We start from the raw sequence: 21,982 nt of genomic DNA, 5'->3' as shown, positions 1-21,982 counted from the left end.
GAATACAAGCGCAAATACTAGTCTACGAGCCTTGTTAAGCGAGTAAAGAAGCGGCAGAAGGAGTAGCCTAATCGGCTTATTCGAGCAGGTGCTATCGAGGCTAACGAATTACGCTTATAACTTACTTAGTAAGATAAGGACGCAGCTAATAATAGATACTAGAAGATACTCTATAAGGCGTAGAGCGCTTATAATAAGGCGCGTATCTATCGATTAAAGTATAGTAAGGCCTTCTATATTGTATTTAATAATAATAGCAAGACTAAGTAGTCGGACGTTAAGTTGTAATTAATCGATAAGCTACTATAACGTATCTTCGATAAGCGCCTTCTTACCTCCGATAATACCTCTACTTTAAAGAAGACTAGTAACCCGTACGCCGATATTATTAACAATTATAAGCGCTATACTTATACGAGTAATAACGGCGACGTTACTTATACCTAGAGTCTAATAATAATACTGTCTCTACCGAGCCGCACTTATAACTACGAAGGCGACCTTCTAACGTAGACTAACGTTAAGCCTAAGCGGCGATTAAACGGCCTATTCGCGTAAGAGCCTAATACGCGACTCGACTAGCTAGAACGAGATAAGGCGCTACTTAACGAAGATACCGTATATACTATAATTTAGCCTTATTTAGTATATCCTCGCTATCGTTAGAAGTCGCTATAGTAGAAGCGCTATTTCTACGAGCCTTCGAAGAAAACGAGCCGTTATTAAGGCGAGGTCGCTAGCAACAATAAGGCTAGTAATAGTAATAGTAAGGACAACCCTATTAAGCTAGAAGACTCTTAAGATAGTAGCTATAGCAGCAGTTAACGATAATAATAAGAGGTAGATATAATATAATAGATATATAGACCGACCTATAAAGCGGTCGATAATATAGTTAGCGCGGCGTATACGCGAAGGCCGTTAATAGCAGGTCTATATAGTCTAATTTAATATATACGGTCGTAATATGCCTTCTTCTTAACTATAATCGCACTTACTATCAATTTCCCGGCTTATATGCTCTATAATATACCGTAGTATCGAGATTTACGTGTGGCCCACTAATAAATCGCGATTTTACGTATAGCCTAAATCCCCGAGCTAGGGCGAGGGGTGGAGTGACTGACGCAACCCCGGATAGATTCCGAACGATCCCTGCACATATTCTATCGGTCTTTCCCAAGCCGATGCTGTCTATTCTAGGTACACAGTGTAGCGTCCAATACCAAGTTTTTCAAGGTCGTCTATATCGGGTTTGAGGTGAATATACCATGTCCACAGACGACGCAGGCTTTACAGCTGCCCTTGAAGAGGCACAGCAAGGCTTTGAAGAGGGCGGCGTGCCCATTGGAGCATGTCTCGTGGCGGCCGATGGAACAATCTTGGGAAGAGGGCACAACATGAGAGTGCAAGAGAACAGTGCTATTCTACATGTATGTCTTACAACCTGCTTAGTCTCATCCTCAAAGTCAAAGAACTCTTGGCCTTCTACACACTTGAATACTCTTCACTCAGCCACATTATTCTTCGAGTCCGTCTCTGACGCATCCTAGGGCGAAACGTCAGCATTGGAGAACGCAGGTCGTCTCCCAGCCTCAGCATACAAAGGGTCGACAATGTACACGACTCTGTCCCCGTGCAATATGTGTACGGGAGCATGTATTCTTTACAAGGTGTCGCGCGTCGTCATGGGGGAGAATAACACTTTTGTCGGAGGCGAAGAACTTCTTCGACAGCATGGCATTGAGGTTGTGAATCTTCAGAATGCGGAATGCGAGCAATTGATGAAAGACTTCATCGCAAAGCATCCCGAAGACTGGTGCGTGATTATGCGAGGATGATCGATTCACGTTGGCTAATGCTTGACTTTGTGGTAGGTACGAAGACATTGGTGAGGATGTCTAAGTCATCACACACCACGTATGCATCGATAGCTTGAGTGAAACTTTGGGCTGTACACATTCAGCTGTACAAATTTGACTGGCGTCCGTCATGAATTTTCATTGCTCCATCTACCAATCGCCGTGCAACATGTTACGATCGTGCATCCTTTGCTCTGCCGCTTGAATATCCGCGAGTCGGGGCATTTTGTCCTCTTGCTGTTCATCTAATGTGTAGTCGGCATACGTGAGCTTATGTAACTCTTCAATTACGCTCTCGCACGGAGTCAGCTACCTGATATTCTGTGTATCTCCTCGAAGTAGAATCTGAGATCATCTGGATTTACCCAAGGTGTGATGCCTGAGATTTGTTAGTCTTGTTCGCATGTATGCGCATATCAGCTCCACTTACCATGACCGAGGTTTGCGATCCAGCCCTGCTTGCCACCGCCAAATCCTTTCACCATCTCTTCCACCACCTTAGTGATCGCAGCGTGGCCGCCGTACAACACGCCCGGATCAGCATTTCCTTGCAGTACCTTTCCATGCTTCTGAGCAATCGCATACGCCTCCGCCGGGTCATGCAGCCAATCGAGTCCAATTACGTCGTAGTTCGTCTTGCACAGCGTTTCCACAGCATGCCATGCGCCCTTGGCAAATACGACCATCGGCACTCTCTCCTCTCCCAACTCTTGTATTCTCTTCGGTAGATGATCACAGATGTATGTCAGATATGGCAGCGCAAACTCCCTAAATGTAGCCGGACTCAGCTCTCCAGCCCAGCTGTCAAAGATCTGCACGATTTGCGCTCCAGCCTTGACTTGCAAAGCAAGGTATTCCACACAAAGCTCCGCAATCTTCTGCAATAGTTTCTTGCTGGCATCGGCATACTTGTAAATCCACGTCTTCGTCTGTCTGAAAACCTTGGTACCACCACCTTCGACCATATAACAAAGTAAGGTGAACGGTGCTCCACAAAATCCGTAGAGTGGCACCCTACCATCCAACTTTTTCCTTGTCATTGTGATGGCTTCATAAACATAGCCCAAGCTCTTCTCCACATCTACATCTCTCTCCATGATCTCCTGGTACTGCCTATCCTCTGGTGACTCCAATGGTTCTGGGAAATGTGGTCCCTTCCCATCAAGCATGACAACTTCCATTCCCATAGCCTGTGGGATGACGAGGATGTCTGAGAATATGATTGCGCCATCGATGAGTCCTTCATAGCGGTCGATTGGTTGTAGTGTCAGATTTGAGGCGATCTCGGGTGAGCGACAGCATTCGAAGAAGTCGTGACTGCCTTTCTCCTTGTGATACTCGGGCAAGTACCGACCTGCCTGACGCATAACCCATATTGGAGGGCGGGAGACTTTTTCGCCGCGAGCTGTTCGAAGCAACAGATCGTTCTTGAGGGGTGCGAAGTCGTGTGTCGCCATAGTGGGCAATTTCTGTCAATGTACAATCGTGGAATGTGCTGTACTGTATAGTATCAAAGGAAGAGAGCCGTGAAAATGAGTTCTGAACACAGTTTCCTGATCGAAAACGCGGACGTTGATGGTGCAGCGGGGCAAGCATGTGAGAGCAGATAAAGTGTGCAAGGGTGTGTGATGCAGGTGCCAGAAGGCTCTCAGGCAGATCCCGAGGTTTCTCCGCTCCGTAGTCACATTTCCAAACACCATCTCTTCCTTCACGTCTGCATCATCTTTGTAACAACGAAATCTCTGAACGGGACGACACGTATGGCGCAGAGAATATGGCTTGGGGTTCGCCGACGTTCTGAGCAAGGAGTGGAACAACCCGCCGAACCATGAACATGAGAAACTAACTTATGAATCATGGAAAGACTTGTTCATACGCGTCACAGGAAATCCATCAGAATTCTTCGTCTGTAACCTGAGTCTCAAAAGAAAGACGATGTGGCTGCTCACCGAAGTTGAAGAACAATGTTCCAACAAGAACACAATGGTTCTTGCACTTCTCACCGCCGCAACCATTCATTCCCTCGTCCGCGAACATCTTGGATAGCTGAATCGAAATTTGTTCAACTCCCGATGACTTGCGGCACAAACACGAACGAGATTAGACAGAACATAACTGCAAAATGGCATACCAACTCTCCAAAAATGCCATTGCCATTCCGATGCGGGGACTTTGCCCGGAGTCGTTGCAACGACCAATATGCTCACACGGCCATCTATCCTGGAGGAGATCTGGCCATAGGATCTAGATCGCCTTTCGAAACCATTCTGGGTCAATGAGACCGGTCAATGCCAAAGACGAGCCGGTCCTGGACAAGGCCTCGTTGTTGTTCACGCTGGATTGTAGCAGCCACCTGTCTCAAATACTCAGCCAACTTAGTCTCATCAGTCCTCCTTGAGGCGATATCGTCTGCAACACAACTACAGCATCAATCACAGTTCTTCTTCCAGCGTTCCTCGTCCACGCGCGTAACACGCCTCGGCAACCCGGTAAAAAGATCTTCCGCGCACCACTTCTAGTCCGACCTCGGTTGCTCTTGTGACATCTCCGGCCACACTGTTGACCAGCATTGATAGGCAAGTATAGCGATATCTCTTTCATTATCGTCAATTTGGTACTCTCCTGCGCAGCAATCACCGCCGGCTGTATCTAGAGGCCAGGGGAACTCTTTAAAATGGTGCTATGGAAGTCGGACCACCCAGATCTTCATAGTAACGAGCGAATCTCTATATGAGTCTTAGCCATGGACTGATACTTTAGCAGTACCCACCTCGCTAACAACATGGCAATGGGTCTTCGAAAGCAAGGAGTTCTCGCCAGTCTTGTGCTCATCAAAAGCTGAGCTTGGATACTATGAGAACGCGGTCTCAAAAGAACGCCTCGATTATGCTCAGGTGAAGGATCTAGCAACGAAACTCAGCACGGCTCTGATTCATGACTATGGCTTCAAGGTCGGAGATACCGTGTCGATTCTGGCCTCGAACACTGTCTGGTATCCGATCGCCTTATGGGCGACCATCCGCGGAGGTGGTTGCATCAATGGTGCCTCACCTGCGTACAATGTCGAGGAAATGACCCATGCGCTGAAGACCGCCAGAACAAAGTTTCTATTCACACTCCCAGGATCGTTGGAAACAGCTCTAGCAGCGGCGAGGAATGTTGGAATGCCTGCATCTTACATCTTTCTCCTGGAAGGCAACAACGCTGGCCATAAGACAATCAAACAGCTCATCGATCTTGGTTCAAAGTCGAAGCCTCATGCTCCCTATAGCATTCCATCCGGCAAGACCAACATAGAGGTATGCGGCTACCTCAACTTCTCTAGCGGCACAACAGGTCTTCCCAAAGCAGTCATGCTCTCCCATCACAACATTATAGCTCAATGCCATCAACTTCGTCAACTCCAGGTCGTCGAACCAGGAGATCAATATCGGATCCTAGCCGTCACACCATTATTCCACATTACCGGCTTGGTGAGTAGACCAAAGGGCAGAGGCCCTCATCCTGCACATTCCCTCCTTGTAGCCCTCTTGTCTCACTCTCAATCGCCAATCGAGTCCCCTGGTGGCAAGCGGCTTCCTCTCGCTCAGGACATCTGCTAATGCTTCTACCCTTCACTTTTAGGTCCGCTACATACACTACCCGATCTTCATGAATGGCAATTCTATAATGCTGCCCTCCTTTCAGATGGAAACGATGCTGAAGACCATCATCACTTACCGGATACCGGAGCTGATATTAGTCCCTCCTATCATAATCCGCATAGTTCGAGACCCTATCGTATCAAAGTACCTCCCCGATCTGCAACGAGTCGTTCACCGGTGGTCGTCAGGCTCGGCGCCGACTCCACCAGAAGTCATCTCACTGCTGCATCAAAAGTTTCCTGACACTGGCTTTCGTCAAGGCTACGGAGCAACAGAGTCCACGGCCTGCATATCATGCCACCCACCGTCTCACTACGACTATAAGTATGCCACCACAGCCGGGAAGCTATGTGCGAACACAGTCGCAAAAGTTATATCGTTGGACGACAACCGGAAAGAACTGGGAATAGGACAGGCTGGTGAGATATGTGCTCGAGGGCCGCAGATCGCAATGGGATATCTCGACAATCCAGCCGCCACCAGGGAGACCTTCGATGCAGACGGCTTCTTTCACACGGGCGATGTCGGATACATAGATTCCGAAGGGTTGATTCATATATCAGACCGGATCAAGGAGATGATAAAAGTCAGAGGTCAACAGGTCGCTCCAGCAGAACTCGAGGACTGTTTACTTTCTCATCCGAAGGTGGAAGACTGTGCCGTTCTGGGGATACCAGACGATTATTCTGGAGAGAAGCCGAAAGCATACGTTGTTCTGGGGAGTGGGGCAGTGGCCGGCATCGCTTTGGGCATGGAGTTGTTGAGGTTCGTGGGTGAGAGAAAGAGCAGGTATAAATGGATCAAAGAGATTGAGTTCTGCGAGAGTGTGCCAAAGAGTCCGACCGGAAAGTTGCTTAGACGGGTACTGAAGGCGGCTGATCGTGATGTCAAAAGAAAGAGAGGGTTGGTGATCAGAGATGATAGGACGAAGGCCAAGTTGTAGATAAATATGAATAGACTAGATGATGGCGCGAAGCAAGAGTTATACAGAAGTCATTTGAGCCACGTCCAACATTACGTGCTAGCAGTTCATACAGTGCATCTTCCCGACGCGAAACATGAGACGACGAAAGTTGACGAGCGTGTTTGCAGTCAAGCGGGCTTCGATTTCGAATGAACATACCTCTACCAGAATCATGGGTCACCTCCTCGATTCAGGCACCAGAAAAACAAAGCAGTCGTGATCCAAGAGGCCAAAAAGGTCCACAATAGCATCTCCAGACGGATCAAATCAAATCCGTAACATCGTCGTCCGCCAAGAATTACCCTAACAGCTCATCAGAGAGAGGGCGGAAGTCAACCCTAAGCACACAAAGACTCATCACGAGTACCTTAAGCTTACATCTGCATCTCGTCCCCCTTCTCCCTCCCCCTCGTCTCGCAAGCGACATGAATACTACTGCAAGGACAAGAATACTGGTCGCCGACAACCAGGTGGATTTATCTGCTCTCGTCAATGGTATGCCTGCACACATCACAAGCGAACCGTCATAATAAGCGGTGTCCTCCCGGCTTACGTGGGATGCATTATTGTTCTGTTCCCCTGCTGCAGCAAAACGGCGGCACATACTCTTTTGGGAGAGTCATCGTCTGACATGGACATGCACTCTTCGTGGACAACTATCCAGCGATTCATCGATTCTGCCGTGTCCTACGCCAAGAAGATAGATAAGAGAGCCCTTGTCAAACAACGACAATAGTGAAAGGACGGTCTTGCAGTCATCACCTCAAAAAGACACGATCTCGTTCTCATTCATCATCGTCCAACTAGTGGGCTTCCCACTCCAACAGCATCTTCTTCCCCTTCCTCTGTCTCCATGCTTCCGTGTCCTGAGTCGATCTGTGGCGTGAGATCTGGGCTGCGGGCGACTTTCGGTCGTGCTTTGAAGATTGATGCGTACTCGGCATCCTGATCGAACAGCTTCTCACGCGGCGTGATGTTGCGCTTGACCATGGAGTCGTTCTCTACAGCACCAGCTTCTACATTGACTGCGAGAGACATTGTCGAGCGGCGTGGAAGTGATTTCTCTGGTGTCTCAAACTGGTTGACGGGATACTGCGAAGTTCGAGAGCGAGCATGGGAAGGCGCTTTCCTCGGTGCTGGCGATGGTCCTGGGGCCAGAGAGATGGACTGACGCGTCCGTTCCTGAAGTGTTGGTCGTCGCTGCGGCAAATCTGCAGATTCAACAGGCTCGAAATTATCGCGAACTGTATCCTTGTCGATTGTCTCTGCTTCTGTTCTCAAGCTCAGCGTGTCCTCAGTACTCTTGAACGCCATCGACATGCGCGTGCGATCCGCGAGCGATGGCCGCACTGTTCGACCGACGCTGTCCAGATTCCTCGTGGCTGCTGACAACCTAGAAGGAATCTCGACGGCACTGTCAGCATTCTCGCTGATCTGAGACTTCCATGACACCCGTGGACTGTTCGTGCTGGATGTGCTTCGACTCGGCGAAATCGTGCCCAAACCTGTATCTGTGCTGTCGCTGTTCTGTCGCATTCGTTGCACAGCACCACCGATGACGTGATCAATACCGCTCTCGAGAAGTGGATCCTCAATCGGCGAGGCTAGGATGGAGCCACGCGGACTAGGAGTGGCCGAACTTCTCCTTTCCGTCTTCAGTGGAGAAAAGATTTCCGACTTCAACGGTATGGGCTCACGCTGATTGATCACCTTCGGCTGGTGGTAGGATCGCGACCTAGACGAAACTCTCTTGCCAAACATAGGCCTCAGCGGAACGGCTGTTTGTGACATGGACTTTTGGTGAGGCTCGGGCGAAGCAGACCGGATCATGGCATCCACTGAGTTATTCGGGCGTCGGTTTGGCGGCCTTCGCACGCGCTCGGCTGGCTTCGTGGGCGAAACCGGATCCGTGACAGACCTCTTTCGCAGTTCTTCTCGCATGGCAGTCAGAATCTCATCATACTTCGCAACACTCTCAGATCGTGCATGCCTTGATGGTGATGAGGGCGAACGAGGATTGTCAGAGATGTCGCGAAGGGTCAAGTTCTGATGCCGGTCAAAGCGAAGTTGATGCTGTTTTGTAGCGACTTCCTCTTTCGTGGGCTTGGGCTTGGACGACAGCAGCTTCTCATGAAAGGTCTGCCATTTGACGAGCCTTCGCTTCTGATGTCGTGTGCGGGCCTCGACGTCCTCTAAGATTCCGGTGTCGGATGCCTCGCGTTTGAAGAGGCGATCTGCATCATTAGCCTCCCAGACCTGGTCGAAAGATATGATGAGGAGGTTGTCTGCGCCAGGCGCACCACGACCGTCCAACAATGCATCACGCACTGCATTGCTCCCCACCCACCTCTTATCCAGCACGTCTTGCGCCATGGTCGAAGGCCGCGGTCTCTTCTTGTCTGCCTGATGCTGCGCATGTATACCTCTCACATGCAAATCAGCCTCCTTGTCAATAAGCACATCGTAAAGCCTCGCATAAGTCTGCCTCTTCTTGTCCTTTTGCGCGAGCACCTTCGTCAGTGCTGCCCTGTGCGCTATGGCAAGAGGAAGCATGCTATCTCTCTGGCTCTTGTTCAGCGCTTCCGCAGTCGCGGTGCGCTCTGCGATTGGCTTGGCATGTTTGTTCTTGCGCTCGACTCTGATCTTGCGCAGCACGATAGCCGAGAAGGCAAGGCATAGTTCCCAGAACTTGTCGGCCTGACAATCGTCCAGCATTGACTTGCGCAGAAGCACGTGCCTGCCCAGAAGGCCATTCTTCTTCAATTCATTGAGACATCGGTACAGTGCAGCCCTCAGATTGATGCTCTGCAGTGGCTCCAGAGGCGGAAAGAAAGGCTGCAGCTTGTCCACAGTGGTGGCAGAGTCGTATGTACGGAAAAGCTGGTAGAGACACCACTCGGCACATCGTATTCTGGTGCTCGCATCGTCATTGCCCAAGCTCGCTGGTGTCACCGAAGGCCAATCTGGAAGCAGATCGAGGTCGAGCAGACGGCAGTTCTTGAGGAACAGCGATGTAATGGTCGTGCTACACGAGCTCCTCGATTCGGGGACATTGTGCGTGGAGGAGGAGGTGGAGGTGGAGGTGGCGCTGGTATGGAAAGTCGCGGTATGTGAAGTATGCGCTATCGCTGTCGCTGTCGCTGTCGCTGTCGCTGCTGAAGATGCGGCACTCGCAGGTCGCTCCATGGTCGCATTATTGCACACAGCAGAGGGGAGAGGATCAAGCGCGTGTCGCAGTGGACATCAATCCCTTGCCCTTTCCCGCGCTGCGCACTGGCTGCACTTCATTTCAAGACGAGACAGCCGTTTCTGGCCGCTTGGATCTCCTGCGTGCCTGATGCTAACGTGTGCAAGGAGGACTTCGTGATGCTACCCTCTTCGTTAGCGTAGTAGGAAGGGCCGCTGCTAGCTGTTTCCGGTAGACGCTAAACGATTAGTAGTTAGTTTAGCATTGATTAGAAAGCGGCAACCTCCGCGAACCTCGATAAGCAATACCTCCTACGGTCGCAAATGCGACTATACTATTCAATTTCATTAACCGGCTATATACTACTATAATAGCGATAAAATAAAGTCTAAATATCTATTCTAGAATGCCCTTTCCTTATCTAATAAAGAAGCGAAGCTCCGAAGGGCAATCGAGCGCTTCCGAGCCGGCGAATACGAGTCTAAAGTCGCCTACTATTAGGACTTCGAAATCCCCTATATAACCTTTAACGACCGAGTCCGTAGCCTCTATAATAGCTCTATATAATATAGAGAGGGCTAGAAGCGACTAAATAGTATATAAAGAGCTACTCTAAAAGAGCTAATACTAAGAATAATCGGAATAGGGTTTCTACTAAGGTATAAGACTATTCGAGAGTAGGTAGAGTAGATACTTACTATAGATCCGGATTACAACCCTCTAATAATACCTTCTATAGGCGTCTACTAGCCGGCTCGCTTTGTTAAACAAGACGACGACCTACGCCTTCGGTAGACTACTATAATAGACTACTACCGCCGCAGCGTTACTAATAATCCGAAGGTACTAATTAAATACTTTAAGAAGCTAGCGGATACGATAAAAGAGTATAATATTGCAGTAGAAGATATAGCTAATTTTAACGAAGCCGGATACCTTACTAGTTATTACGAGCGCAACTTCTAGGTCGTTATTTATACGCGTAAAGCTAGGTCTACCTTTATACGACAACCTAGCGGTCGTAAGTAGATAACCACTATTAAAGCTATTCGAGCCGATAGTTATTATATACCTCTATTCTTCGTATTTAAGGCGAGATAGGTTACTAAAGCGTTGTTATAGCAATTCTAGCGCTAATTCTAGTATATAGGTGCTAGCTTCGCTATAACTAATAATAGCTAGTCTAATACTAAGATTGCCGCTTAATAGATATAGCATTATAATATCCGTTGCCCTCTAAGTAAAGAAGGCAAATAGCGATTACTAATAATAGACGGTTACGATAGTTACAAGTTATTTAGTTTCCTATAGTATGCCTTAGCTAATTATATACTATGCTTATGCCTTCTAAGCTATTTAACCGCTTACTACTAACCTTTAGATTATAGCGTATTTAGACCTTGTAAACTAGCCTATTCGAGCTAGTTAATGCAGCGCTATACCGATTATAGTCTAGCAACCGTTACTAAGACTAACTTCTTAGAAATTTACTCTAACCTATACGAAGAAGTCTTTATACCTAAGATTATAACGAAGGCCTTTAAAGGGATAGGTATAGTACTAGTCGACGTAGAGCGAGTAATTAGTAAGCTTCTACGGTCCTTTCGGCCTATAATACCTCTACTACTACGGCGGCAAGAAGAGGTAGAATCGTTACTAATTAATATACTACCGGTAGTAAGAATACTAGTTACAGGTCTACTACTAACGCTACGAAGGCTACTACTATAAGAACTCCGCTAGCAACCGGTTATACTAGCAAAGCGCCTCCTATTTAGTAGCAATCCTTCTATACTAATAAGCTATAAACGACTAAAGACAACGGCTAAGAAGGTAGACTTCTAGAGCTTACAATCTACCTTTAACAACCTCGGGAATACTTACCTGCCTTATACCTACGGCCTGTAACTAGCTATCTATAACAAACGAGTAGTTAACAAGTTTAAGAAGATAGTTAAGGCGGCTTAGGTGCTCCTTAACTAATATTATATAATTGTCCGAGAGAATAAAGGGCTCCGGTATACCGTTAGACAGAAGATACGCAACAAAGAGCTTAAACACGTTATTAGTAAAGCTAAGGTCTATATAATAGACGTTATAGACTCTATATTAGCAGAGGCTACTTAGAAGTCCGAATACGAGAAGCTCCGACAATTAGTAAAGGAAGACCTTAGAGCCCTTTAGCTTATACGCAAGCGAAGGTCAACCCTTGCCGCTTAATAGAATAGGATAGCTCGTAAGGAGCGTATTTACCTTATTGCTAAGCTTACTTAGTTGCAGAAGGAGTATAAAGTAGCTTACAAGACCGAGAGCTAGTATATACGAGATATCCGGTATCTTATAATAGGTAAGCGCTTACCTGCAAACGCGGCTTTAATATACGTTAGTAAAGCCCTTTAATATATATAGCAACTCGAGGCTCGAGTTAAGGCCTTTAAACAAGCTAAGAAGGTTACTAAGTACGCTAAAGACCTATAGCAGACTAAGTAGACTAAGCTTAAGACAGCCGAAGAGAAGATTGCTATACTTAAGTAGATAGTAAGTAAGGCGGACGTTGCTAATAAGGCCGCTATCGACGCCCTCTTTACGCTTAACTATATAGTAGACCTAACGGACGAGGTTAAATAGAAGGCGAATAATGCTAATAATAAACTAGACAGTAAGGTTCTATTCTTAGTAGAAGATAATAGCGACGTCGAACTCCTCGATCCGCGGCAAGCTAATCTACGCCTAAATAGGGAGTAGTTATCTATATAGGATATATACGATAGGGGCTTCTTTAGGGATAATAAAGCCGCCTAAAGCCCTCTAAATCTAATAGAAAAGCCGTCGACTAATTAGAAGCCGAGAAACACCTATTAATTATTAAAAGTGTGCTTAATTAACGTATCTCGGTCGATTAAGTATACTTAGAATAGCGGCTTCGGCTAAAGTCCGAATTTAGGGAAGCTAGCTTTGTAGTATATATATCTACTATCGTACTATTACCGTTCTATAATACTTTATCTTTATATTATATATACTTGTTATATGCATTAAGACCCTTTATTTGCGCTATTTAGTATATCTATATATAGTATAGATAGTATATTCCTAGTATTAAGGGCTAGTAGCTAGCCTAATTCTACCCTTTTATAGAAGCTCGGAGGTTGCCGAGCTTAGCTTAGCGGCACTTAGCTATTCGACTAGGCTTTATACTACCTATTTCTATATTACTACATTCTATTATAATATATTAGCAACGATTGTAGAATTATAGAACCGGATACTGCGATTATTTTAGTATAAAAATTAGTATAATCGCATCGCTATAGGGCGCACATTAATTCGATGAAGTATCGATACAAAACGACGAGGTGCTTACAAATCCGCGCTAACGAAGGGGTGGCATCACGAAGTCCTCCTTGCACACGTTAGGCCAGTAGCGTTCAACGTTAGCGTTGTTGACACCAGGATTAGCCTTGGCACTGAAGAGTCAAGACGTCCTCAGCTGCAGGGGTCGATGTTTGCCAGGTTCTTTGTTGTTTGTTCCAACTGGAATTGATTGCAAACGCTCAAAGCTGCCAGCAATTGGACGTCCATTGTCATTGCTATAAGGTAATTGCCTTTGCCAGCATATATCCAGCTGGACTGTATCGACATAGCAACCGTTGATCCTCGTCAGTGCTGCTGCCGCTGCCGCTGCCGCATTCTTGTGTTGTCATCGAATTCCAGCCCCGGGCACAAGCTGCTCACCCCAAACGACCCCGCCGTCCATCTGCTGTACCACAATAATGATGCCTCCAGATGCTGTCGTCACCAATGAGCCGCCTCGTAAGGCATCATCTACACTTGTGTTTGTCATGAATGCTCACGATATGCCTTGTCAGGACCAGAGTCTGGCATCTTGAGCCGATCGAATACGAACGATCAATGGACACCCAACACTGGTAAGCACTTATAGGGAGAGCTCAGTGAGCCAACCTTGTACGAGGACATGCGTCAATTGATCTGCATGCTAACATCCATCGCGCAGTCCTCTCAACCCTTCCCGAACAACCACCAGTCAACCCATCCTCGCCTCTTCCATTCTTCCACATCCTCGAGCGCCTGAAAACGACGAAGCGCGAAGGCTGGCGGCGATTCGACATCAATCATGGAGAATCCATTTCAGATCATATGTACCGAATGTCCATCATCACGATGCTGTGCCCGCCAAGTCTGTCGTCTCGAATAAACATTGCCCGATGCACTCAAATGGCGCTGATCCACGACATGGCTGAACTACTCGTTGGAGACATCACACCCGTAGACGGAGTGAGCAAGAGCGAGAAGTCGCGGAGAGAAGCCGATACCATGGACTATCTGACTAACAACCTGCTCGGCCACGTGTATGGGGGCAAGAACGGTCAGCAGATCAGGGAAATCTGGCAAGAGTATGAAGACTCGCAAACAGAGGAAAGTCAATTCGTACACGATGTTGACAAGATGGAGCTACTGCTGCAAATGCTGGAATACGAGAAGTCTTCTGAAGGCAAGATGGATTTGGGCGAGTTCAGCAGAGTTGCGAAGCGCATTGTACTACCCGAAGTGCAGCAGTGGGCGGCAGAACTGCTCGAAGATCGGAACGCGTACTTCAAAAAGCTGGGCAAGACACCCTCAGGCGTGAGCGATATCAGCGAAGAGAGAAAGAAGCAACAGGACGAATACTATGGCAATGGCGTCGTCAACGGAGCCGCGGCTCACTGAGACCCGCGCCGGCCATTATTATTGAACGCAACATTCTGCCAAGTTTCCAGACGAGACCGAGCTGTTGTCTGACGCCTGCAACATAAGCGTGCGCTCGCACCGAGACTTGGCGACTGCGCCATTATTGCATTTCGGTTGTAGTTGCACTGCAGAGAGGCAATAATGGCGAGCAGGCCTTTGAAAGATCTTTGCAGCCAGAAGAAGGTTGGGATGAAGTCGGATTAGGATGATAGGGTCATAGATCCACACGAAGAACGACACCGCCAAGAGTCTCAAGAGGCGTGTGCGTGCAATTCACATCACCTGCAGGAACATGATGAAATGGCACCTTGATGATCATGCTTCAACCAGGAAACACGCTGCTGAGAGGCAAATCGGCCGACAGTGCACCAGGGTACTATGTGTAGAACACCAACCACAGCAGATCGATGGCGTGAACGGCAGAGTAATCGCGAATCGCCCACGATCCTAATCACATCATCATTATTCCTGCCCGAGTTGACACCCACGACCGCCTTGTTTGTCGAATGAGATGGCGACAGGATTTTATTTCCGCCATCTTCAATTCGTTCCTGAGGCTCTGCGTTAGTGTGAACGAGGTCATCAGCGCGTCTCGATGTTATTAGGGCATCACTGCGAGAGGCCAGAGTGGTTTCAATTCCTTGTCGGTAGTCAAGCCACAATTGTGTCTCCCCACGCGTTAGGTAACTGGGACAAGGTTGGAGTACCTATATTGGTATACAGTAGGTAGTGGTAGCACTATTAGCTCCGCTCAGCCCTGTGCAGGTCCATGAGGAGAGAGGTAAGAAGCAAGCGCCACAGCTAGGCTGTACAGGACTGTGCGTTGTATGTGTCCCGTCATCACAACGAGGATAGCGTCGTTCGATGGTGAGCATCAAACATTTAGTCTGAGGTAATCATCTCTGTGGTACGAAACAGTCATTATTACAAACAGGTCAATTGACGGTTCGTGAGCGAAGCCGGGAGGCTGAGGAGGCAAGAGGTATTCAGAGGACATCCCGCGTTATGCGCTCCTTCGTGATGAGAGAGAAGAACAAGCGAATTTCCGATCCAACCTCGCCAAGGCTATTAGTGCTGGCAACTTGTGCAAGGTCGGAGATGGCCAGTGGCCACGTTGCCAAATAGAGGAGACTCTGGTCTAGAAATACCAGGGAACTTCGAAGGCGTGAGGGTGTATGTATGGATAGAGGAGTTTTGGCGTCAGTATGCGAGTGGGTCCTGCGAGGGTGGGTGAATGAATGCGATTATGCGACCACATTTAACTGTGCTGCTGCAGTAGTCCTGCCAGGTCAGCAGGCGTTCCCGATGATCTCCTGGACAAAGTGTTGGCGTTCGCTTCCATACGCATTGGTCGATGTCGGATTTCATGTTGTTGCCGTACCTGCTTCCTGCGATTTCTCTTAGTTGGAGGAATAATCAGTTGAGCATTGCTGCAAGTGATGCTTTACGAGCACTTCTCCGGAAGAGACTTCCGCGCGGGCACGGAGGAGCTGCATGGAGTCGTGAGGACTGAGGAGCTGTGCAGTGTGCATGCGATCAGGCCTGCACGGCCTGTATGTGGCCCTGGACGACGGAGCACAGACTTTAGTTAGCCAGGTGTGGCGATTTGCGTCAAAACCACGAGGCAGATGCAGCCTTGTGCTCCGTAGGACTAAGTGACTACCCAGTTCGCCAGATCGCCCGGATGAATTCGCGCCTCACGCGCAAGACGGCGGCAAAGCGTGGTTTCGAATGCAGGACTGCAGTGTGGCAGCTGTCTGTGTTCAGAATTCGCGATGGCATCAGCCTCACTTACAGTAGTACTCAGCGTGTTCAGCAGAGGCGCGCAGGATGATGATTTCGTTCCGTTCCCCGCTGCCCTGCCCTGCCCTGCCCTGCATGGAGGCCACAGCCTATGTACATGTAGCCTGGAGCTCGAATCTTGCAGCCGGGGGGGGGGGGGGGCGGCGTAGACGGGATGACGCTTAAACTCTGCGACGGCAGGTAAGCTGCATTTCGAGTTGGCGGGCAGTCGCGCAGTCAGACGCTCGGGTGTCTTGTAAGGAGCTCCGTCCGGCTCCGGGAGTCCCATTGTGTGCAGTATCCATGTACCGATGTGCTCTCCGCACGCACTTGCAAGATCTCGGAAGCAAGCAGTGACTGCTTTCGGGCAAGGCAGGCAAGGAACGAAGAGCGTGGGGGTTTCCATTGCAGCCCTGAGCCCCACCAAAGCCTTCAGCGCGAGAAGCTGCGTCCAGACTCCACCAGGCTGCCTCCGCCCTGCCTCCGCCGCTGCCTCTGCCTCTGCCTCTGCCTCTCCAACCCACTGCTGTCGTGCATCAATTGGCTCCTGAGCCTGCCTCAGCTGGCATCGCGCACGCGCACGCGCACACCCGTACACACTCCTGGTGGAGTCCCCGCCTCCGATCCTGCCTCCTGCCTCTTCCCGGTCTGTGGCATCTCTGCGTGTCATCTCGGCCATCTGTGTCCGCGTGAGTCGCTGCTCTGCTCTGCTCTGCTCTGCCCTCTACCATCGTCCACTGCTACTGCCCGACGAGTGTGCACGTGTGCTACGCCCGCACAGAACCTGGAACGTCGACCGCGTGCGCCACCGCGACATCGACTCCGACAGCCCACGCCACCTGCCTCGTCGCCGGGAGATGACGAGCGTGGTAGCGGAGAGTGCATCTAGCAACGAGAGCATGCCGCTGCCGAGCGACCAGCGCGCCACCAGCACCCTACGACACAGCCATCACCGCGAGCCCAGCGCAGCAGTCGCCACCAGCGGCACTCTGCGCTCAGCGAACCCTCGTGCATGCCCGGCGTAATCTCAGCCCGAGATATCAGAACGATGCGTGCGGCGAAGCCGGAGACAGTGGGAGCCGCGCCGTTGACCCACCGGGCCGCCAACACCAGCAGCAGTAGCAGCAAGAACGATGAGGTGGTCCAGATGGAAGACGCCGACCACGAGCTCGTCCATGTGCCCGAGACCAAGCCCAAGAAGAAGCGCAGAATAATCAAGACAAGCGACAAGAAGTACGAGTGTCCGCAGCCAGACTGCGGCAAGTCGTACTCTCGCGCGGAGCATCTGTATAGACATCAACTGAATCGTTCGTGCCACCTGCGCTCGCATGTCGTCACACCGGGAATGCAGCCCAGCTAACCACCGCACAGACACGCCCAAGCAGATATACCATTGCGACTTCCCCGGCTGTGACCGGCGCTTCGTGCGCGCCGATCTGTGCGCAAGACACAAGGAGCGCCATACGGCCAAGGGATCTCATCTCCAGCGCAAGGATGCCTTCTTGCAGAGTCAACGGCAGCAAGCCGGCCAACACGCAACTCGACGCTCCGAGTCTGCAACGTCGGGAGCAACGACCAACATTTCTTCATCGCCCAACGATTCGTCGCATGTATCCCAGCCAACGCAGCCCGACTCATATATGCCACCACCGGGCCATGCCGTACAACCATATGCGACTGCCGGAGACCAGCAGTACCCAAATCATGCCCAGCAGCAGAGTCAGCATATATCTGAGCTGCCCTCGCTTCAACCGAATGATGCTTCCGTAGACCCCTCGTTATCTCTTGGTAACGCGTATAACGCTTACCAGAATTCGTACGGCACTGCGCACGGCAGCATGGCTCCTCCAACCCCGACACCAATCGCGAATCGACGGTATAGTATCGAAGGACAGCTCAATAATCGACCGACGTCAATGGGAAGCAGTTACAACCCACAATCCATGACTCAGATTGCGATACATCCGTCACAAGCATCGCAGCAACCGGCCAATAACATGTACGGCCAGCAAAGCTATCCACCTCCAGGCCAGGACTATCGACAACCGAACCAAAATAACTACGGATCGATTCCAGCACTGCCACCGTTCGGAATGCCGCCACCCTACACGAATAGATCCAGTGCCATGTCGCCGCCGTCACTGAACTCGCAAGATCAATTTGGAATGACGACCTCGCGCGCTGCTGGCAGTGTCATGGGTGAATTCAACATCCTGGACCAGTACGCGGCTGGATATGCCATGCCTGTGTTCGGTAACGAGGGTTTCAATCGATCGCCACAGTCCGCTCTAACCCTGGACGATGCGCTATTCAATCAATTACTGGAGAGCAATGGAATGGTCTTGGATGTCCCGTCACCGCCCCGGGAAACTACGTTTGGCCTGCAAATGCCCAACATACCGGTTGCTCAGCTTGAGGCTGAAGGCAAGCCGGAAGAACCACAAACAGATACTCCACAAGCCTGGGACACCCATTCGCCCACCGTACCCAGCATGGACTTAAGCTTGAGGGAAAGCATCATCACCGAGCACAAGCAGAATCGCATGATCAATATGGTTCGCTCTTTTGAGGACATTGAGAAGATGCCAGGCCGGAAAGTCAAGGAAGACATCATGTCTGGTGATACAAACGAACCAAATCATCCTCTAAGCGTTAATATGTTGCGAACATACATCACCAGCTACTGGATACACATCCACCAACAGATGCCCATCCTTCACCGTCCGACCTTCAATCCAGAAACCTGTCCCGACGCTCTTCTCCTTTCAATGATGTGTCTGGGCGCATGCTGTCTGGAGAGAACGCACTCTCCTGACCAGATTAAGAATTGTGCTGAGCTGGCATTCTTTGCCGCTTACCACATCCGATGGGAAGTCTTTAGAGATCCAGAGTTTCGACCTACCGCGAAATTGTGGACTTTCCAGACCATGCTTCTGCTAGAATTGTTCGAAAAGATGTACAGCACTCGCGCACTGCACGAAAGAGCACATATCCATCACGCCACGACCCTGACGGTGATGCGACGAGGATCATCACTGATCGGTCGCAGCGCCAACGACACTCCAGCGGGCACCTCCGACCCAACTCGAACGCCACCTGGACCAGAGGGCAGCATCAACACAAGCGGTCAAAACACACCCGACGCGTTTTGGAACCGTTGGATCACGGCTGAAGCTACAAGGCGCGTTGCGTTTGCCGCATTCATCATTGACTCGACGCATGCGACGCTCTTCGGACACTCGGCTGTCATGTCGCCGCACGATCTTCGCCTGCCTCTCCCGTGCGACGAGGCCTTGTGGGCGGCTACGAGCAGTGCCGAAGTGCAGCGGGTGGAGGCGAGCCTTGCTGCGAACGGGTTCAAGCCAACGAGCTTCCTCGAAGGGCTCAAGAAAACACTCAACGGCCAGAAGGTTCGAACCAATGTCTTTGGGCGTGTCATCCTTATGGCAGGGCTGTTGAACGTCAGCTGGCACATGAACCAACGAGACCTGCAGGTATCATCGCTGGGTGCGTCGAGCACGCTCGGCAGTGCCACACGCTGGCGCTCTCCTCTCACTCGTGCATTTGACTTCTGGCGGCGGGATTTCGACGATAGCTTGTCTAGAAATGATGTCTGGCTGCAAGTGTACAACGCACAGACCAACAAGTCCACGTGCCATGCGGATCACCGCGATAATGTGTTCGAGTCGCGGACCTGCTTGCACAGCCTAGCGCACATGGCCATGCATGTCGACATCGTGGACTGCGAAGTGTTCGCAGGCTCCGACCGTGCGCTTGGACGAGTGGTGACCGAGTCGGATCGGGCAGCAGTGCAGCGTCGCATGCGTGAGCAATGGGCGCCAAGTGCAAGGGCACGAGATGCGACATTCTACGCGCTGCGATTCTTGTGCGAAGTTCTGGTACCCCAGGAGGCTCTGGAGAAGAATGACAACGCACCATCTTCGCCACCGCCGACGTTCAAGTACAGTGCCAGAGACGACTACTTGCTGAATCGACCATACGTTCTCTATTTCGCGTGCATGATTGTCTGGTCATATGGCTATGCACTCGACGGGCCAGTCGGTACTGCCAATTTCACGCTGACAGCACGCGATGAACAGATCCGCGATCTGCAACGTTATTTGATCCGTGTTGGTGGCATCGCGAGTCCGGATGATCTTGAAGGTCTGCCAGACCGCAGTTCCTGTTTGGGTCTGCTTATTTTGATGCGCGAGTGTTTTCGACAACCTCGATGGGAGCTTTTGCATGAGGCGAGTGACATGATGAACCGTTGTGTGCAGCTGCTCTTACCTGGGAGTCCAGAGATGAGCACGCGCGCAGCATGAAAGGCACAATCTTGTTGCGTAAGATGTTGATGGGCATTTTCTGTGGGTAAGCGGATGTGGGAACGGTGGGAAGCGGGAATCTGATGATACAACGAACGAACGGTACTTGCAAAAACAGGGAACAGCAAAAAATGGGATGACGGGGGCGGGGAAGGTTGGGCATGGCGTTGACTGGTTGTGATTCTGGGGTGGGAGGCATGAGTGATACCCTGGTGCTATTTTGATTGCGATTGTCGATGCTGCACTGCGCTGCGCTGCGCTGCATTGCTGTTGATGTTCGATGAAGTGAGAAAGTGTGAATGTAGTAGAGGTGATTGAGAATCTTCGATGTATACACTCTGATGTGCGTGGTGTGATGAGAGACAAGGCTCGGATGGTAGTATTATGACTTCTTTCTCTTGGACAGCGAAATTGAGCGGAGTGTACGATCGTTGTTGCCAAGGTGTTCGGATTCTGCATCGTTATCAGCTGACAAGAGTGAGCGGAAGGAATTTGGAAGTGCAGCTGTGGAGGAGGCTGTTATTAGGAGAGCGGAGCGTGGTGGCAGTGGGCGGCGCTGACCTCTTGTATGATCGGTCCAACCTGGTTGTCGTCAGTGATCGATGCATCATCATACGGGATGTCGAGTCATTGCCAATCCAACCACACGAAAACGTCCAAACTCTCAAGCGTGTCAGCAACTGCAGGTGCAAAGGTAGTTGGCACCGGTTGGTGGTCTTGATGATCAGTGAGATGCTATATAAGCAAGTCGTGAGGGGCCCATCAAGGTGTTATTGTACAATAATCATTAGCCAGGAAGAGCCAGCGCGAAGGTCGAAGTGGTATGCAATGCGAAACTCTGCGGGCTGCGCTGGGGCTTTTGGGCAGCAATGCTTTTGGCTGTTCATGCTGTGTCGTGCATCTATCTTGCCCTCCAACGCCGGGGTTGTTTCCCGGTGGATGGAAGGATCATGGGCAGAGGTGGCTCGCTAAGAATAGTGTGGCGGAGGAGAAGGAGCGACTCGGTGGATGCAAGTGATGAAGCTGCAGTGCGAGCTGGCGGCGGTGCCGGCACTCAGCTGTCATGCCGGCCTGCGCATTCGGCTCTGCCCATGATCGGCCCGCGACAGGCACCCCGAGTCTCTTGACGCGTGATCCGCCGCTCCCAAGGCCGATGACAGATGTGACTCCCGAGGGAATCATTACTAATGTAGTAGCGGTGCTTGACCAGGGCGCGAAAGCCAGAGTGACAGAGTCTCTCCTCGACGGCTGTCCACGGTTTCAACCTCCAGAGTCCAACCTTGAATCTGCGCCTGCCTACGCCCACGCCCACACCCACGCCCATTATTATTGTCATCACACTCTTCGACAGCCAAGCTCCTTTCACCAAAGCCGAAGTCATCGGCGGCCTTGCGGTATGGAATCGGAGAATAAAAGATCCCCAACTGCTGCGCTGCGCTGCGGTGCCGCTCAGCGTGTTGTGCCTCGTA

The 21,982-nt window shown here is 50.4% G+C and overlaps 6 protein-coding genes across 6 annotated transcripts; 4 read left to right on the top strand and 2 right to left on the bottom strand.

Annotated features, from left to right (window-relative positions):
* Window positions 1-1,271: 1,271 nt before the first annotated feature.
* Window positions 1,272-1,905, top strand: MYCFIDRAFT_64442 (uncharacterized protein; the record flags this gene model as incomplete). The annotated part of the gene is made up of 3 exons (XM_007931600.1): window positions 1,272-1,433; window positions 1,554-1,819; window positions 1,878-1,905. The coding sequence occupies 3 exons, from the start codon at window positions 1,272-1,274 to the stop codon at window positions 1,903-1,905; spliced, it is 456 nt and encodes a 151-aa protein (XP_007929791.1).
* Window positions 1,906-1,982: 77 nt separating this feature from the next.
* On the bottom strand, window positions 1,983-3,334 carry MYCFIDRAFT_87905 (uncharacterized protein). The gene is made up of 2 exons (XM_007932088.1): window positions 2,293-3,334; window positions 1,983-2,241 (listed from the first exon to the last, which is right to left on the bottom strand). The coding sequence occupies exons 1-2, from the start codon at window positions 3,317-3,319 to the stop codon at window positions 2,168-2,170; spliced, it is 1,101 nt and encodes a 366-aa protein (XP_007930279.1). The 5' UTR covers window positions 3,320-3,334; the 3' UTR covers window positions 1,983-2,167.
* A 1,202-nt stretch (window positions 3,335-4,536) lies between these two features.
* On the top strand, window positions 4,537-6,449 carry MYCFIDRAFT_190441 (uncharacterized protein; the record flags this gene model as incomplete). Its single annotated transcript, XM_007932087.1, has 3 exons — window positions 4,537-4,573; window positions 4,626-5,335; window positions 5,487-6,449. The coding sequence occupies 3 exons, from the start codon at window positions 4,537-4,539 to the stop codon at window positions 6,447-6,449; spliced, it is 1,710 nt and encodes a 569-aa protein (XP_007930278.1).
* Window positions 6,450-7,262: 813 nt separating this feature from the next.
* Window positions 7,263-9,656, bottom strand: MYCFIDRAFT_81088 (uncharacterized protein; the record flags this gene model as incomplete). Its single annotated transcript, XM_007932086.1, has 1 exon — window positions 7,263-9,656. The coding sequence occupies one exon, from the start codon at window positions 9,654-9,656 to the stop codon at window positions 7,263-7,265; it is 2,394 nt and encodes a 797-aa protein (XP_007930277.1).
* Window positions 9,657-13,430: 3,774 nt separating this feature from the next.
* Window positions 13,431-14,385, top strand: MYCFIDRAFT_81087 (uncharacterized protein; the record flags this gene model as incomplete). Its single annotated transcript, XM_007932085.1, has 3 exons — window positions 13,431-13,470; window positions 13,533-13,586; window positions 13,673-14,385. 3 exons carry the CDS (start codon window positions 13,431-13,433, stop codon window positions 14,383-14,385), a joined length of 807 nt encoding a protein of 268 aa, XP_007930276.1.
* A 2,950-nt stretch (window positions 14,386-17,335) lies between these two features.
* On the top strand, window positions 17,336-20,513 carry MYCFIDRAFT_190439 (uncharacterized protein; the record flags this gene model as incomplete). The annotated part of the gene is made up of 4 exons (XM_007932084.1): window positions 17,336-17,495; window positions 17,560-17,779; window positions 18,026-18,562; window positions 18,680-20,513. 4 exons carry the CDS (start codon window positions 17,336-17,338, stop codon window positions 20,511-20,513), a joined length of 2,751 nt encoding a protein of 916 aa, XP_007930275.1.
* Window positions 20,514-21,982: the final 1,469 nt, after the last annotated feature.

The sequence above is a fragment of the Pseudocercospora fijiensis genome (assembly GCF_000340215.1).
Source record: "Pseudocercospora fijiensis CIRAD86 unplaced genomic scaffold MYCFIscaffold_8, whole genome shotgun sequence".
NCBI lineage: Eukaryota > Fungi > Ascomycota > Dothideomycetes > Mycosphaerellales > Mycosphaerellaceae > Pseudocercospora > Pseudocercospora fijiensis.
This window is presented reverse-complemented; position numbering and strand designations above follow the sequence as displayed.

Coding starts and splice junctions, on each gene's coding strand:
- MYCFIDRAFT_87905 (XM_007932088.1), bottom strand. CDS start 3,319: ATGGCGACACACGACTTCGCACCCCTCAAGAACGATCTGTTGCTTCGA. Junction 2,242..2,292: donor GATCGCAAACCTCGGTCATG/GTAAGTGGAGCT, acceptor AACAAATCTCAG/GCATCACACCTTGGGTAAAT.